Source organism: Dendrobium catenatum, unplaced genomic scaffold (genome assembly GCF_001605985.2).
Source record: "Dendrobium catenatum unplaced genomic scaffold, ASM160598v2 fragScaff_scaffold_621, whole genome shotgun sequence".
Taxonomy (NCBI): domain Eukaryota; kingdom Viridiplantae; phylum Streptophyta; class Magnoliopsida; order Asparagales; family Orchidaceae; genus Dendrobium; species Dendrobium catenatum.
In genome coordinates this window covers 3,387,936-3,403,963 of record NW_021319083.1, presented here as the reverse complement: position 1 = coordinate 3,403,963, position 16,028 = coordinate 3,387,936, and the positions used below count along the sequence as shown (strand labels likewise).

Sequence of the window (16,028 nt, the reverse complement as noted above, 5' to 3'; positions counted from 1 at the left end):
TTATCATAGTTAAGGGAGCTATTAAAAGAACCCAGGTTTAGAAGCACTGACCAATTATTAATTACTAAGTTCTTAGAAATTCTGTCTAGCATGAGAAAAACTATTCTGTGCGGTTCTTGAACGGCATCCAGAGACCAATCAGAATGCACCACGATCTTTTCTTTTGCTCGGTAATGTTCTATACCAGGCAACATGATACGTTTTGATTGGTCTCCTGACCGTCCGGTGTCCGCACAGAATAATTTCTCCCAGCTTGAAGGCGCTTATCGCTCCAATAAGATGGTCAACCGTTAGTAAAAATGTTTTTATTAAATAATCAGCATGATTCAAGAACCTTCATTTGAGGGATGATCAATACATAATAAATTACCAGAAGAATCTAAAATGTGAATATTGCTGCGCCGCTGGAAGGCTTCGACGCGAATACGTAGAGGCCCAGTTCATTGTTGTTGATGATGCCCTTCTCGATCCTGGGCTTGTAGAAGGATTCCTGCAATGGTGGGGAAGCTCAGAAATTTGGTTGGAAAGACTTTATGAATCATACTGAACAAACACTAGAGAATGGTATTCATGAAGAATACATTAATAGCTTTTAAACAGACATAAAAAGCTTTTTTTTACTAATTATGGCTTCGTTTGGGATGGCTTTTTTACTACTTTTTAAAGCAGCTTTTTAGTATATACATTTTTTTAGTTTAAGAATTTTTTGTACTCAAAAGCTACTTTAGAAAGCAGTAAGAAAGTTGTCCCAAACAAAGCCTAAAATGTGAAGAACTTTTGAATGATTCAATAATGCAGGGCCTTGATTACAAGGTCTCTTAATTGGAAGTCCAAATTCTCAACCAACAAATTAAGACTTCATTTGGGTCAATTTTCTTACTGTTTTTTAAATCAATTTTTTAATACAAAAAATTTAATTAATTTTTGTACTAAACAATTACTTTAAGCAACAATAATAAAACCGTCCCAAACAAAACCTAAAATATGTTCCGTATAACAAATTGTTCTAGAATCAAGGCATTTGGGTATAAACCAAACGAGAAATTATTCTGTGCGGAGACCAGATGCAGATAGACACCAATCAGAATGTGCCACGTCAGCGGTACCGAGCACAGGGATGACTTAACGCATACTGATTGATCTCCCTACATCGTTCAGCGTCTGCACAGAATAATTAATCCAACCAAACACCACAATAACACCTACATCAAATCATATAAAAGAAGGTGACATCACTAGAAAATTATTGGCCTACAGCCCCATAGTTATAGGTGGATGAGACCATGTACTTTAATTAATCTATCATTTAAATTCGAGCATTTGAAAAATAGATGTGAAATATGTCAAATGATTGATAAGAGGAAGAAGAATCAACCTTCAAATTAAGAATAAACTGAGGAACAATGTTCTCTTTAACCAGAGCAACAGCGCAACCACCCCACCCAGCACCGGTAAGCCTTGCTCCAAGTGCTCCATTATCTCGGCAAACTTTCACAAGCTCTTCCAACTCAGGGCAACTGGAGAAACAAAATATACAAAAAAAAAAGGGAGAGTACATCAAATTGATTTTGAATTTCACAAATGTTCAATAAAATTAACCAAACTTTTGTTATGCTGAGCTATCCATATAAATAATAGTCTATCAATAATCAAATCATAAAAACTCCATAGTAATGACAGCTCCATTTTAACATAGAGCTCCCTCCAGAAATTTTATATTTTTAACTAAAAAAAGTCATAAGAATCAAATCACTTCCACCCAATCAATTTAATATGTAATTTAATTTATATAACATATAGCCTTTTAATTATTGCATTCTAATCATAATTACTATAAAATTTTAATTTGAAAAGAATTTATCCTATCAAATAATTATAACATTTTTTTAAATATTTAAAGGACATAAAAAATAATCTCCAACATTTTTAAAGACTTAACATAAGATGAGAGTTCAACTTCAAAATGTAATTTCCTTTTTTTTCGTTGATTGAATATATTTAACATTACATATGCAGTATTTTCTATATTTTATTTTTCAGTACACCTAAAAAATGAATCATTTAAAGATAAATTTGATAGTTTAATTTTTAAAACTATCACATAATTAAAATTACATAATAATAATCAATTTATCATTCTAAATTATACTCAAAGATTAAAGCTAGCTTGAAAATAGGATCAAGCCAACCAATAACACATTTGGGCTCAACTCAAGAGTTTTATTGAATTAAGAGAATCTTGAGCTAAGCTCAAATTTTTTTAATAATGAGCCTATAAGAAAGTATCCTAAAAATGAATGAAATAATAAATTATTATCTTGAAAAAATGATTGCACAACACCTAATACTTATTCCTTGCTCTCCCATTTGTCACATTTTTGTTATTTTATTATAAGATAGTAAGAACCATGCCCCCCTAGTTAACAAAATTAAACAAGTATGACATAAGCCTATCCTAATTAAGATGTCAGAAAAAATTAATTTATTGTCTAATCATACAACCACTCGAACTCACAAAGAGATTGATGCTCAAGACCTTCAGTAATCTAAACAGAAATAATTTAAAATACGGGGATTTATTTAACTGCAACTGAAATCTTCAGTATTACATAATTTGCACCCATTAAAAAATGTACCATCACCGACTATCAAACAAACAGATATTGACAATGGTGGGAGAGAAAGGATTAACTGTTTTACTTTATTTCATAATCTCCTACAAAAAATAATGGCTGCAGGATTCTTACCACATTTTTATAACTAAAATTCACCCAAACATGACTAATTGGGGCTCCAAAATTGGCATTTTTAAGGATGTAGAAGATTTGGTGGTGTTCAAGTAAATAAGAAAAAAATTAATGCAAATATATAAATTAGAAAGAACTGATGACATTTATGTAAATCCTAATTGAAATATTGATATTTCAAATTCATCAAGTAGAACTAATTCAAATTGTATCAGCATGGAAGACAACATAAGGTTTCTATGCAAATCAGATGAGAAGAAAGGCTGGTCATACCTGCATTCATACAGAACACTGCAGCTGTAGTGACTGTCATTCATTAGGTCCCCAAGCTTTTGAAGCTTGTCCTCATCACTGCAAAAGATTATTGCAACTGTTTTAATCTTCAAACACCACCACCAAAATATATAATTATGTCAATAAAATGAGTAGCAAAAGCACAATATAAATAAAGTTGTTTCCTTTTTCAAATGTCTCACCAAAATATATAATTATGTCAATAAAATGAGTAGCAAAAGCACAAAAATAAAGTTGTTTCCTTTTACAAATGTCTCGTTAGAAAAATTTCATCAGGATATGGAATATTGATAAATTTGTGCCATATTTCAAGTCATCTTTAACAACTACCAGTAGAGTGTGGCCAAGAAAATTGCTCCACTATAAAGACCCTCTTTGTGGAACGAATAAATGCATAACAACTTAACAAATAAAGATGAAGTGTGAAAATCAGCTTGAAGAACAGTCCGAGGCCAAAACTTAGCGCTTGTCTTATCTTGGTAAGCAAACTCCACAACTACTGATCCTTTAAAAGCAACTAACAAGTTTACAAGCAATAAATGGAAATACAAGAAATGATGGTTCTTATCAATTGATATTAACCAACACAAGAAAAGGCAAAGTCAAAATTCAGACATCATTTGGCATATCAGAGAGTTTGAAATATCCACGTAAAAAAAAAGAGCAAGATAATAGAATTTTTGAAAGAGAGAAGCGTGATGCAAATTCAAATGAAGGATTCTGAAAATGTGTTAGATTCCTTCCCAGAAAATTTAACGGTATAGAACTCAGCCAGTTTCATATATTTTGATGGAAAAGGCACACTTTCATAGAAAGAACATGTTCAATGGATCAACAAGTAAATTAAGGCATCTAAACCGTAAATGAATAACTAAAGTAGTATAGGAAAAAAATAGGCTGAATGGGAATGAACCTGAGATCTGAGGACACGGTGTCGCTGAAAGCATAGACACGCTTAGCTTCAGAATATACATGGGAAGCTCGCTGAAACAAAAAATGTCAAACAAAATTAATCACACAGTTATGAAGGATTAAATCGACTAACATATTAGGTAACCTAAGAAAATTCCATACAAGTTGATCAAACAGAAAGTCATCAGTACCATCATTAGACATATCCCAAATAACTGGGGTCAGTTCTATGAATCCTCATTTTACATTCATTTCTATTGAGAGTTGTTTAAGATGTTCACCCAATTCTTCATGAATTAATTTGATTAACTTATATTCATGTAACCTTAGGTCTTTTATATCCTTTGTTGTAAATGTTCAAACCACTTAAATCTATTATTAGTCATCTTATCTTTGAAAGATGATACTTCAATTTTTTTTCTCTAATACAATAATTCTTTGACTTATCCTTCCTTATTTTTTCAAAAATTCATCTTAAAATTCTCATTTCTATCACAGTCAACTTAGATATCCATGATTTTTACAACCAAATATCAGATCAATGCAACACTATTGGCTTAGTTGTAGTTTTCTAAAATTTAAAGCCTCCATGTTATTCTCTTATCACACAAAACTCCAGAAGCACTCTCTATTTTAACCATCCAGCTGTACCACTAGAAATTATATATATATATATATATATAACAGATCTAGGATATCTAAACCTATCACACATAATATGACATTGTCTTCTAATAATATTGGATAATAATCGTTAATATCATACCAAATAAAATTCATATGTTCTACAAGTTTTTTTAATTATGCATCCACTAATGCAATATCGTAAACTACAGCAAAATAAAATATAGCTTCTCTCATTACATTTATATCTCTTATTCCATAACCACCTTGAATCCTCTACAGTATATGACAATTTAAATAACCTCCATAACTATCCTTAAGCAATTATATGTTGTAGTCATTCATCCATCTCATCCCAAAATTAATTTTTAAGACTCTTCTAACCCAAGTAATGAGCATAAGTGTGATATCCATCTGCTGAAATTCAAATAACTTTCCGTTAAAGATCATTAATTTTGAGTTTATGGTAAGTAGGAATGTTAAGATGTTGAATGGGATGGAAAATAGTCAAAGTTTGGGGTCTGAGGCATAAAAATTCAAAATTTGAAATTTTCCCCTGCCGGCACGGAAGTGCCAGTTGGCAATGCCTCGACCCAGGAGCTCTCAGAAAAATGAGAAAAAAATTAAGTAGGGAGAGCTTTGCGGTACCAAGTAGTGTGATCCCGGCATTGGGGATGAGATCTAGGAGATCATGGGAGAATCTGGAAGATTCCTTATGAGAGCTGCAGCGTTGGAATTTGGGCACCGCGACGCTAAGTTGAATTAGCAATTTTTAAATATTAAAAATATATAAACCCATTGATCAAACCCTTGCACCCTCAATTTGTTGGAGAAGAAAGGGAGAGGAGAAGGAAAGAAGAGAAGGAAAAGTAGAGGATTTAGAGTTCAAGATCAGGAAATTATGTTAGTTTGTGTGGAATATGATTGTGTAGATCAATCAAGTTGTACTATTGCCTCGGGCCCCAGTTCAATATGTCTTGCTCACTGGGGGGCGCAGGGTATCCTCCCCACAACATCATGATTACAGATGCTTGAGCGCCGCAACACTCCAAATTGGCACTGCAATACTGGAAGCGGACTGGACAGTTTTCTTTCTTATTTTTTTAATAGGTGGTGTCCCTTGGTGATTTTACTTGAATTTCTCTTGTGTTTTGTGTGAGAGAACAGTGCAAAAGTGTAGGGAAGCAAGGAGAGAGCAAGATATAAGAGAGATCTATACTTATTCCTCCTTAATTTTCATTGGGGATTTTTTTGTGACTCCGTGATTTTTTTCCAATTTTGAGTTTTTCCCTGTTAAATCCTGATGTCCTTTTACTTTTCACTGTTTTTACTTTATTGTTTGTTTCATTGCGTGGTGTTAACTTATATTCCCAACCAATCGTCCGTCCAGTCAGTTAGGAAAATTGTTGGGCTTGAGATAGGCAGCCCATGCCATATTTTTTATTTCAAATTCTTCAGTGTTTATAAGAAGATATTCTTTTAAATGTATTTTTCTTAAATTTGAAAAATATTTTACCGTATAACTTTTAGTATATTTTTATATACTCTATTCTAGATAAGTTGATTGTAAGAATGAAAAATTTCATCGGTCAGTTTACTCTATATGAAATTTTGATGATTCTGGAGAATGGTAGCATCTCTAAACCTCAGTACAGTTGACAAAGTATGTTAATTTAGCATTTTACATAATCTCTATAAATTTAGTAAAATTCTGAGAAATTTGCATAGGCACCTGAAATGTGAGGGTTCTTATAAAAATTGATATTTAATCTCTAATTGTTTTAAATTATTCAGTTACATATTGCATTTACATTATCATGCATTACATGACATTCTAGAGCTTTGTTGTGGAAAAAAATATACTCTGAAATGTTCTGCTTAGGCAGAAAGTGAATATATCTCTATTTTGGATTATTATACTTTATCATGGCTTTGAACTGACTCTGTGTTGGAATATACTCTACTCTGTTTTGGCTCTACTATGCACCTGTCTGTAGCATGTGGGAGGTCAAATTTAGGAAATATAAGGGACATTAATGGATGTGCATTTTTACATTTACTTTTATACATGAACTAATATACCCAAAACTGTAATGTAAATGACACTTATAATTTTATTTATTTTCATGTTGAGCTGTGAATTTAACTCTGTTATGGGAAAAAAGGGGTTGGCCTACTAAGTTTCTTACTCACCCTGTTGTTTGTAATGTTCCAGACAAGGGTAAGAGTTATGCGGAGTAGGTTGAGTATGGTAAAAGCAGGAAGTCTGATTTTGAAAAGTGCGCATGATTTTGTAGTTCAGCTTGTACTTTTGTTTTGTTGAAATTATTGTAATCTATACTATTGTGATTTAATTATTTTAGAAGAAATATTTTATATGCGCACTTTGAATACCTATTTTATATTATTTTGAATGATTAGTTGGCTTTAGTGAAATGATAAATGATTGAAAATTGGCAAATCTATAGGAAAAGTAGGTTTAAATTCCTCCTTTAGGCCTTGAGGTGTTACAATAAGCACCAATCACATGTAACAATTTGATCTTTCAACTTTTTATTAACTCATAACCTTCCTCAACACCCTTGGATTTTTCTCCTTTCCATTAATTTGTTATAATATCATCCTAGTTCAACCTTTCCTCCTCACCACAATCTGTTTAAATTTAGACATACTATTTATGGGGAATACTCTACCACTATGTTAACCTCTAGGTAAAGAAAAAAGCAGCTCACCTCGTATATGTCAAGAAGATCCCCTAAATCCCACAAGAAATCCTGCCAAGTTACTGTGCACTCGACGCCGCTCACGTCGCCTCCCACGAATCCTGCTCAAATCCCGCTCTCGATCACTTTTCTCCAACGTCTTTAAAAGCTAACTGAGCGGACACCTCCAGGGCTCCCTCCATTCGCAATCCATGCACGACCAAACTCTCCCCGTCGCTGCTTCCCATTTCTGCGATCTCCACTCAGTCGCAGACTTACCCTCTCACACAAACAAAGAGAGAGAGAGAGAGAGGGGGGGGGGAAGAAAGCTTTCTTCAAACTCACCGAAGCCTCAAGCCAAGGCCGACACTTTCCTCTGCTTCTTCCTCCTGATTCAGCCCCGATCTCCCCTACCCGAAGCCGAACTCACCTAGACCCAGACCTCATCCTCCCCAAGCAGCCGAGCTCCATAAGACCCCTAGCCGATGCCTCTCTCAGGCCTTATACCTCTATTTCACGCAGAGGGCTCAAGCTCAATCTCATATAGCCGACCCCACTAAACCCTAAACCCATCTCCACTTGTTTCTAACCGAAACAACACCTCATTTCACTTATATCAAGCCCAAACCTCACTCATTTAAGTTAAACCCGAGATAGTAAGTTTTTGTTTAAGTCTAATTTGTATCATTTTTATTGTTATGGTGGTTGTTGTAATTAGTAGTTGTTATTATTAACATTATTATTAATAACAATATTATTCTTGATAATATTGTGGTTAGTATTTGTGTTAATAATAACGATAATGGTGTTGTTATTATTGTTATTTCAAAAAAAGGGAAACAAAAAAGAGACTAAAAAGAAATGTGTTTGTCTCAATTTACGTGCCCTCCACCCGCCGGTCATAAAGGTATAAACTCCTAAACCCTAAAACTCTGAGAACCCACTTTCAACGCTTGCAACGTAACAAACCGACCACCTATACATGCTTTTCTTAGTGTGGTAGGAGGAAGTTTGTCGCAGTGCTATCGACGAATCGGGTGATCACCTAAAATCCCTTCTCTAGCGTTCGTGGCGCACCGGGAAACTGCCTATACACGCTTTTCTTAGAGTGGTGGGATGGGAACCCGGTGTGACGCGTACGACGAAGTGGGGATACCTATAAGTACCCGCTTGCGGGGAAACGATTGATTTTCCTTTACAACAGGTACCGAAGACCCATACATGCTTTTCTTAGCGTGGTGGGGGATCAAAAAAAATATAAGGACACCTACCATACACGCTTTTCTTAGCATGATGGGAAGGCCCAATTTCCCGTAGTTTGCACCTAAATGGGGGAGACGCCGGAAGGCTGTCGAAATTTTGGGTAAACGCAAGAACGTACTTGGACTTGATTTGGACTTATTCCAACACGAAGAACATGGATCCAAACTTGAATTCATATTAAACTTGAATTTGAACCAAAGACAAAATATAAATAAACCACAACGAACAAAATGTGGGCTTGAACGAACATAAAGCACTTATGTAAGACTTGAGTTGAACTCAAACCAAATACAAATTCAAACTTGACTCGAACATGACTCAAGGAACTAAGACTTGAACACAAATGAACCTGAACTCAAGATGGCATATTAAGCATGACTTGAACATTTGAACTTGAGCAAAGATTTGACTTGGACCGCAGAAGACTTGTACTTGAACATGAACTGGAATTGTGGATTTGAACCATACTTGAGCTTGAATTCGGAAAAGATGTAAAAGAACTTGAACTCTACAAGACAGCAGGGGACATATACCTTGAGCTTGCTACTTGAACTCTATAAGACAGCAGGGGACATATACCTTGAGCTTGCTACTTGAACTCAAGTAAGGACACAATTGGGACTAGACTTTGGTTTAACAAATAAGTGATCAAAATCTAAGTATTTGAGAAGAGAATCTTAACCATTCAAGTATAATAATGTCATTAATGAAACTACAAGCTTCCAAGTCCAAGTGTAAGAAAGGTTGGATAATGCCTAGATTTGAACACGATACTTGTAATGACCAAAGTTCCAAAACAAACTCGCAAGCAATCATCAATAAGGAGCAAACGGAGAATGTAGTGACATGTGCATAAGAAACAATGCAAAGATCTTCAAACAAGCGGCTCCGTCAATCATTTAAATGCATTCAAACCAATGTCATACATTCAAACAGGGATTTATGCATAAGTTGGATATAAACTCTGGCATGAAATTTTTGGACTGCTATACGTGACTTGTAAGAGTCGTGTGGATAAGAATAAAGACATTGAGGATAGTATCAAGTTCCTTACACTTGCTATAAATCACCTTTGAAGGCCAAGAATTTGCAAGTGGGGATTTTTTTGCAAATAACATGAAGATTGTGAAGTTATGAAATGGGGGCTATTAGAGCCTATGAGATCATTCATAAGATCAAACATGACTTGTCCCCAAGAAATAATCAATAGGAATCATCACCTCAACTCAATGGTTATCATACAAGAGCTCTAATGGATGATAGTATTGAATGAGCTATGAATGTAGTGATACATTTACAAACAATACATGAAGATATAACAACCCCTCTACGAGGTTAAATAGCAAGCACATGTATCAAATAACCAATGAGCCATAATGCGCGTAGTGGATAGTTCATGAAGGTGGCGACTATGTAGAATGCACAATGAAGGTGTTAATCCGTGAAGAAAGACTCACAAGTATTGCAAATCTACGAAAGGGACTACTAATGAAGATGTAGATGAATATAATAGATCATCAGTCAACTTGAATGCAGGCAATGATAGGGGACAAAGATCTACAATATATATGGGCATCTACAAATAAACATAGAGGACCTTTCATGTATACAGTAGTCCACTTATGGATGACAATGAGCAAAATACAAAAGAGCTTCAACAAGTGCAAGCTCCTACGACCCAAAGCAGGAGATTTGTTAGTGCACTATAATCCACCTGCAGAAAGCAATAAGTAGTGCATGACAGTCTGCATGTACAAAGCAGCAAACAGCTCAATTCACAAGCTACTACGCCACGCTATCGGATCTGCAACATCTATGCAAGCGAACAGAATGCGTTTACAAATATTTTAAAGTACCCCCACACATGCACTGTAATATGTATGCACATAGGTACACTAAAGGGGTATGCAATCAAGCACCCACATGGGCTCCGACGAGCGTGTTTTGGATACACACGTGACATCTAAGGATGTCATGCGGGTTAATAAATTCAAACCCGATCCTCCTAAGAAGCTAAATAGGAGTCGACAAGGTTTAGTAAATATTTATAAAACGCCCCCAAACACCCGCATAGGCCCGGCCAGCATGTTGTGGGAATACACGTGACGTCTAGAGATGCTGCGTGGATCAATAAATTCATATTCGATCCTCCTAAGAAGCTAAATAAGAGTCGACAAGGTTTAGTAATTATTTATAAAATGTCCCAAACACCCACATAGGCCCCGGCGAGTGTGTTTTGGATATACACGTGACGTCTAGGGATGCTGCGCGGGTCAATAAATGAATTCAAGTTCGAACCTGATCCTTCTATACAGATCAATAGGAGTCGACAAGGTTCGAACCATCAAACAAATATATGATAGTGGTGACCGATATATTTGTCTAAATACATTCATATTAGGCCTTCAAGGCCTATAATTAAGAAAATTCACTCACAATGGCATAAAGCCTACGAAACTCGATCCTCTGTCGACAACTCGATAGAGTCGACAAGGTTCAAATACAAAAAAATTTCAAATGACCCCAGTACACCCCGATGATGGCCTGTTGAATGTAAATCTCAACTGGAGGGATCCATAAATGTCTTCAAAATGCCACCCAAATACCTTGAAAATTCAAAGCTCCAAAGAATCCAAAAACCATCAAATTCCAAATATTTAAAACGGAAATCTAACCATTAAGCACCTAAAGCAAAATCCATCCACCCTTTGCAACAATTTGCCAAGGTGGACAAATTTGAAAAATACTTCAGCTTACAAAAATCCAAATGCCTAGTAAAAAATATCACTAGAATCCATTCTCAAACAATCTCCTGCCAGATTGGACGTGGTACGTGTCCTCTGACTGGCGGTTTGCCGCCAAATGGCACCGCAGGATAAACGATTATGACCCGAGGCCCTCTGAATCGAGTGGTTTCACCGTCAAATGACACCACTAAATACTGGTTATGACCAGAGCTAATACGTTCCTTAATGACATCAAATCCTTGAGATATGAATCAATATGATATAATCGATAGGGCACAAAGCCCTCTATTAACTAAGATAAATTCAAATTTGTCCCCTTAAACAAGCATTCACCCTAGGTCTACAAGGTTCCCTTGGACAAAGCAACACATGGCTGCCGACAAGGATTCTTCTGTCAGGTTGGGTCGGCTACCTCCTCTGACTAACTAGACCAGGGACCACGATGGCCCGGGACGACAGAACCATGGGATCTTGATCGAGTCCATCATCCATTCCCCCATCATCCGCTTTAAGTGCAAGGTGGTGAAAATTTCTAATTTTAAATATCAAACTTTGCAAATATTCCAAATCCCAAACCCATGTTGCTACTATATGTCAGATAACACATATATTCTACGTATCTGATTGACGACTAGCCTTAATCGAAAGTTCTCTCTCATGATTGGGAGGGGTAATTAACTATAGGGCTTGCGTCTATAGGAAACTAGAACTCAGATCATAAAGTCCTAGCAAAATGAGGGTGAAATCTCTGGATAGTGTCTTATCTACAAACCCATCTCTTCCAAAATTTACCCTGGAACTTAATTCGTTAAAACACCTTGCCGAAGAAAAGCAACAATCAGGCGGAGGCTGGGGCTGAATTTTCGGAGCCCACACACTATAAGAATTCAAACTTGAATTTATTTCATTAGTTTTGATGGGAGTTTTATGGCTTACTATCAATCTAATATTAACCTTCAATCTTTCTCATTTGAGCTAGGGACTCTATCAAACATAAAGTAACCAGGACAAGAGTGTATTTAACCAAGTCTTCTTGAACAAATATTCCCAAAGCCAAAACTCTGACCAGGTCCGTGAGATAACTATTTAGGAGCTTAAACAGGGTATGATTAAAAGGGTAAACCATACAATATTCAACTAATTCTGATTGCTCCAAGCCGCTTAGAAGACAGAAGATGAGCATGCTGAAAAAGCTGAAGTGAGAAAAAATAAGATATAACAAGAATATAAGTATACTAAGGTTTCGTTTGTGACAACTTTTTTATTGCTTTCCAAAATGACTTTTCAATAAAAATTTCTTAAACTAAAAATTTTTGTACTAAAAAATTGCATTAGAAAGCAGTAAGAATGTTGTCCCAACGAAGCTCAAGTGAGGAACGTCACAGTAATACCACAAAAAGCTGTCAAGTGGGAAAAAATTGTAAAAATAGTAAAAATCCATAGATAGTTACGCATGGTTTAGGTAATGTGTGTATGACAAAGTTGCATGGAAAAAAGCTCCAAATCTTCAAATAGAAGACTAGAAGAATCTAGGATATAGCAATTGGCTAAACTGAACCAATGGCAGGTGAGACTGTTGCAACATATCCACAAAAATCAAGGTATCAAAAAAGAAAAGAAAATAATGACATCATAAGAAAACTTCTTGCCGGTAAGCTTCACTCTATAATCTTGACAATCATTAGAGACAGAAATTTCCGTCATGTGGATACTACAATGATCCTTGCCTTTTACAGAATGAGAAAGAAGTATTTGGCAAAAAAAAAGCCAATATTGCCTGAATGAACGGGAGTCCAAGTTTACCTGGAATAGCTTAAAATTTTTAGCAGCCTTTAGAACATCCAATGAAGTAGGTGAATTTTCAAAGATAGATTTCAGTGGATCCAATGTGATTCCTTCGATGTCTTCTGCTGTATAAGGCTCTTCTTTCAAAAGTTCCTGTGTAACGAAGCAGATATTCAATTGAAGTTGCAAAACATATCATAAGCAATAATATCTAGGCGCAAGTTTGTCTAAGCAATAATTTCCATGGAAAAAAAGATAACTGTGTTTGATTAAATTATGCATGCATGCTTCTGCAAGAAACTCATGTGATAGGAAATACTTGAGTTTGCAAGTAATCCTATCGGATCTACTTGAGTTTGCAAACAAACCTAACAATAATCGGTAAAAAATAGCGAGCAAACGAAGAAATCGCAGTGGAAGAACAATCAAACGATAGCAATTCTTATAGAAAACAAAAGGAAAAAAGAACAAAGCAAAGATACAATAGATCCTCAATTCGAGAGGAAGATCGTCTCTCCCAAATCTTTAGACAAGAGAGTCTAAAGCCCAAGTCGCCAAGAAACCCTAATTCCAATCAATCAAAACATAATCATACATAATCCTCTCTTCCTCTTTAATACAAAAGTTTTCCTAATTTAATTTCCCTCCCAAGCCCTAGCCGTCCACTCCTTTTCAATTTGAAATTGCTTGGAGAAGTGGGGCCCACCCCTTTGGGTGGAATACACTAGAGGAGGCGGACTACTTCTGCCTCCTGTACACGATCTGAGCCGGCCCCCCTTTCGGCCGGTTCACACTAAACCGGCATATCATCATGTTCTCACAACATTAGGAGTGGCATTTAACAAGAAATTGGTTAAGAATTTGCAAAAACACATCAACTTTAGGGGCAAAACGAACTACAACGGACTACTTTTGTAAAGTTTTACTGATAAACATAACAATAGATGCATTGGCACCCGCATAATTAAATTCAACCATGATAAAGGAAATAATCATCACATGGATAAGGAAGTTAACATCACAACAACATGAACCTTAACCGGTTAACCCAATAATTCTGTGTTGAAGAAGCATGAATCACTTGTATTAGGACACGGCAATAATTTTATTTACTTCCAATACCAGCTTAAAAACAAACTCTACAAAGTTATCTGAAGGCCGATTCACATCATAACATGAATCTATCTCTTAATTTGGGGGTGGTTAATATTTGGCGGTTTCAAAATTTCAAATTCCACTAATTTGAAATTTCATTTCTTTCCTAATTTTCATTCCTAAAAATGAATTTTATTTGAATTTCAAATTCAAATAGGGTTTAATTATTTCTTTCCTGAACTCCACACCCCCAATTAAGTAATCACAATTTAAGCATTAAAACTCTTTCCCTTCCCTTGCATGCCGCCGGCCACATCACCTCCACCTTGGGCAGTAATTAACCTTATTCCTTTTGGAAAATATTTCGAAAATTCGAAAATGTGTGTTGACCGAAAATTCCAACCACAATTTTTATTTTAAATTGTTTTCCTAACTCTAAATCATCCTGTTATTTTTTTTTTTTTTTTATTTGTTGCATTTAGATTTTTTGCATTATTTTGTTTTGAACAATATTAGTTATATTTTCTATTTTTGTTTATTTTTAGCTATCCAATGATGGTGTAATCAATTGATCATGTAGGAAATGTTTTGGGTTATGGCTTACCTTGGGTTGCTTGGTTTTGGGGTCCACCTTGTCTTTGGGCTGTTTGCTGGTTTCATGTCGGGGCCTTGGCTGTTTTCGGTTTCAGCTTTAGTTGTTGGAATTCAGTGGCCAGCTCATTAATATCAAGTAGTGGTGTAGCTCATTATGAGCTGATGTTTAGTTCTGAATTTAAAGTTGAAGTGGTGCCAAGATTTTGGGTGATGGAACTTGCCTTTTCCTCTTCCTGTTGCCTCTTTGCTGGCTACGGTTCCCTGCTAGTTTTGCCTTTGGTTTGCTCTTGAATTTATTGCCCCGTGTCCCCCTTTTTACGGAAATGAATGTGGTTGTTTGGTCACTGTGCTTGGCTGCTGGGCTCTAAGTATATCTCTTGGGATCGTCTTTATTCCCTGTTTTTCTTGCTGTGCGTTTGGGATTTCGTATAGTGACTGTTGGCCTTTCTTCCAACTCATTTAGTGTGGATTGAAGAGGTTTTGGGATGTTTAGTTTTCCCCTCTATTGCCATATATATGAGATATTTTGAGAAGAAGAAGGTTGGTGTTAATTGAGAGCAAAGTTTGCTATACCTGCGGTTCTTCTTGGAAAGCTTTGATAGCTTTGTCCACTTCTTCTTCTACCTCTGGAAGGCTTGCGAGCTTTCTCCACCCTTTCGTCTGGCTACGCAAGTTCCACTCCACCCAGTATCTTTCTTCTGGTTCCGTTGTAAAGATTTGTTGGCTGTTTTGGTGCAATTTTGCTGGAGAGTTTGGTCAGGACATTGGACCCCTTTTCAGTGGTGGACCCTTGGTTGCATATCTAAACCTTATTTTTAAAATATATTCCTACTTCTCGGTGCATGTGAGGAGTCCTCTTGTAGGATGTTCTGAGGATAGTGGGTTTTGTCTTAATTTTTATTTTGGTTTCTTTTTCTATTTTTTTTGTTTGGTTTTTGGAGTGATTAGTTTTTCTTCTAATCTTAAATTTAGATCGTTTAACTTAGTTATTTTGTTTTCCAAGTGGTGTTCTAAAATTCTAAGGTGATTTCTGATTCTCTTTGTTATTTCTCCTCTTGTGTTTTGTTTCAAGTCTGCATACACACATCCCTTTGGAAATAATTTACAATTTATGTAACTCTTTACCGGGGCTGAAATTTTTCTCATTCATACTTTAGGCTCAAATATTTCCACATTCCAGCTGAGAATAGGATTTAGGAATTAATTCCTATCCCTCTAGCTCACCCCAATCATCCGCGCAGCCTCCATTAAATTCCTGGAAATTT

At 35.8% G+C, this 16,028-nt stretch overlaps 1 protein-coding gene across 1 annotated transcript in view; it reads right to left on the bottom strand.

The window, feature by feature from the left end:
- The window catches only part of LOC110106124 (galactokinase), a gene marked incomplete in the record, with an annotated part of 38,062 nt that continues 22,034 nt past the window's right edge, over positions 1 to 16,028 (bottom strand). The window contains 5 exon segments of the mRNA XM_028695102.1: positions 1 to 490; positions 1,376 to 1,517; positions 3,021 to 3,098; positions 3,955 to 4,025; positions 13,093 to 13,227. Of these exon segments, the coding sequence (XP_028550935.1) occupies positions 380 to 490; positions 1,376 to 1,517; positions 3,021 to 3,098; positions 3,955 to 4,025; positions 13,093 to 13,227 (537 nt within the window).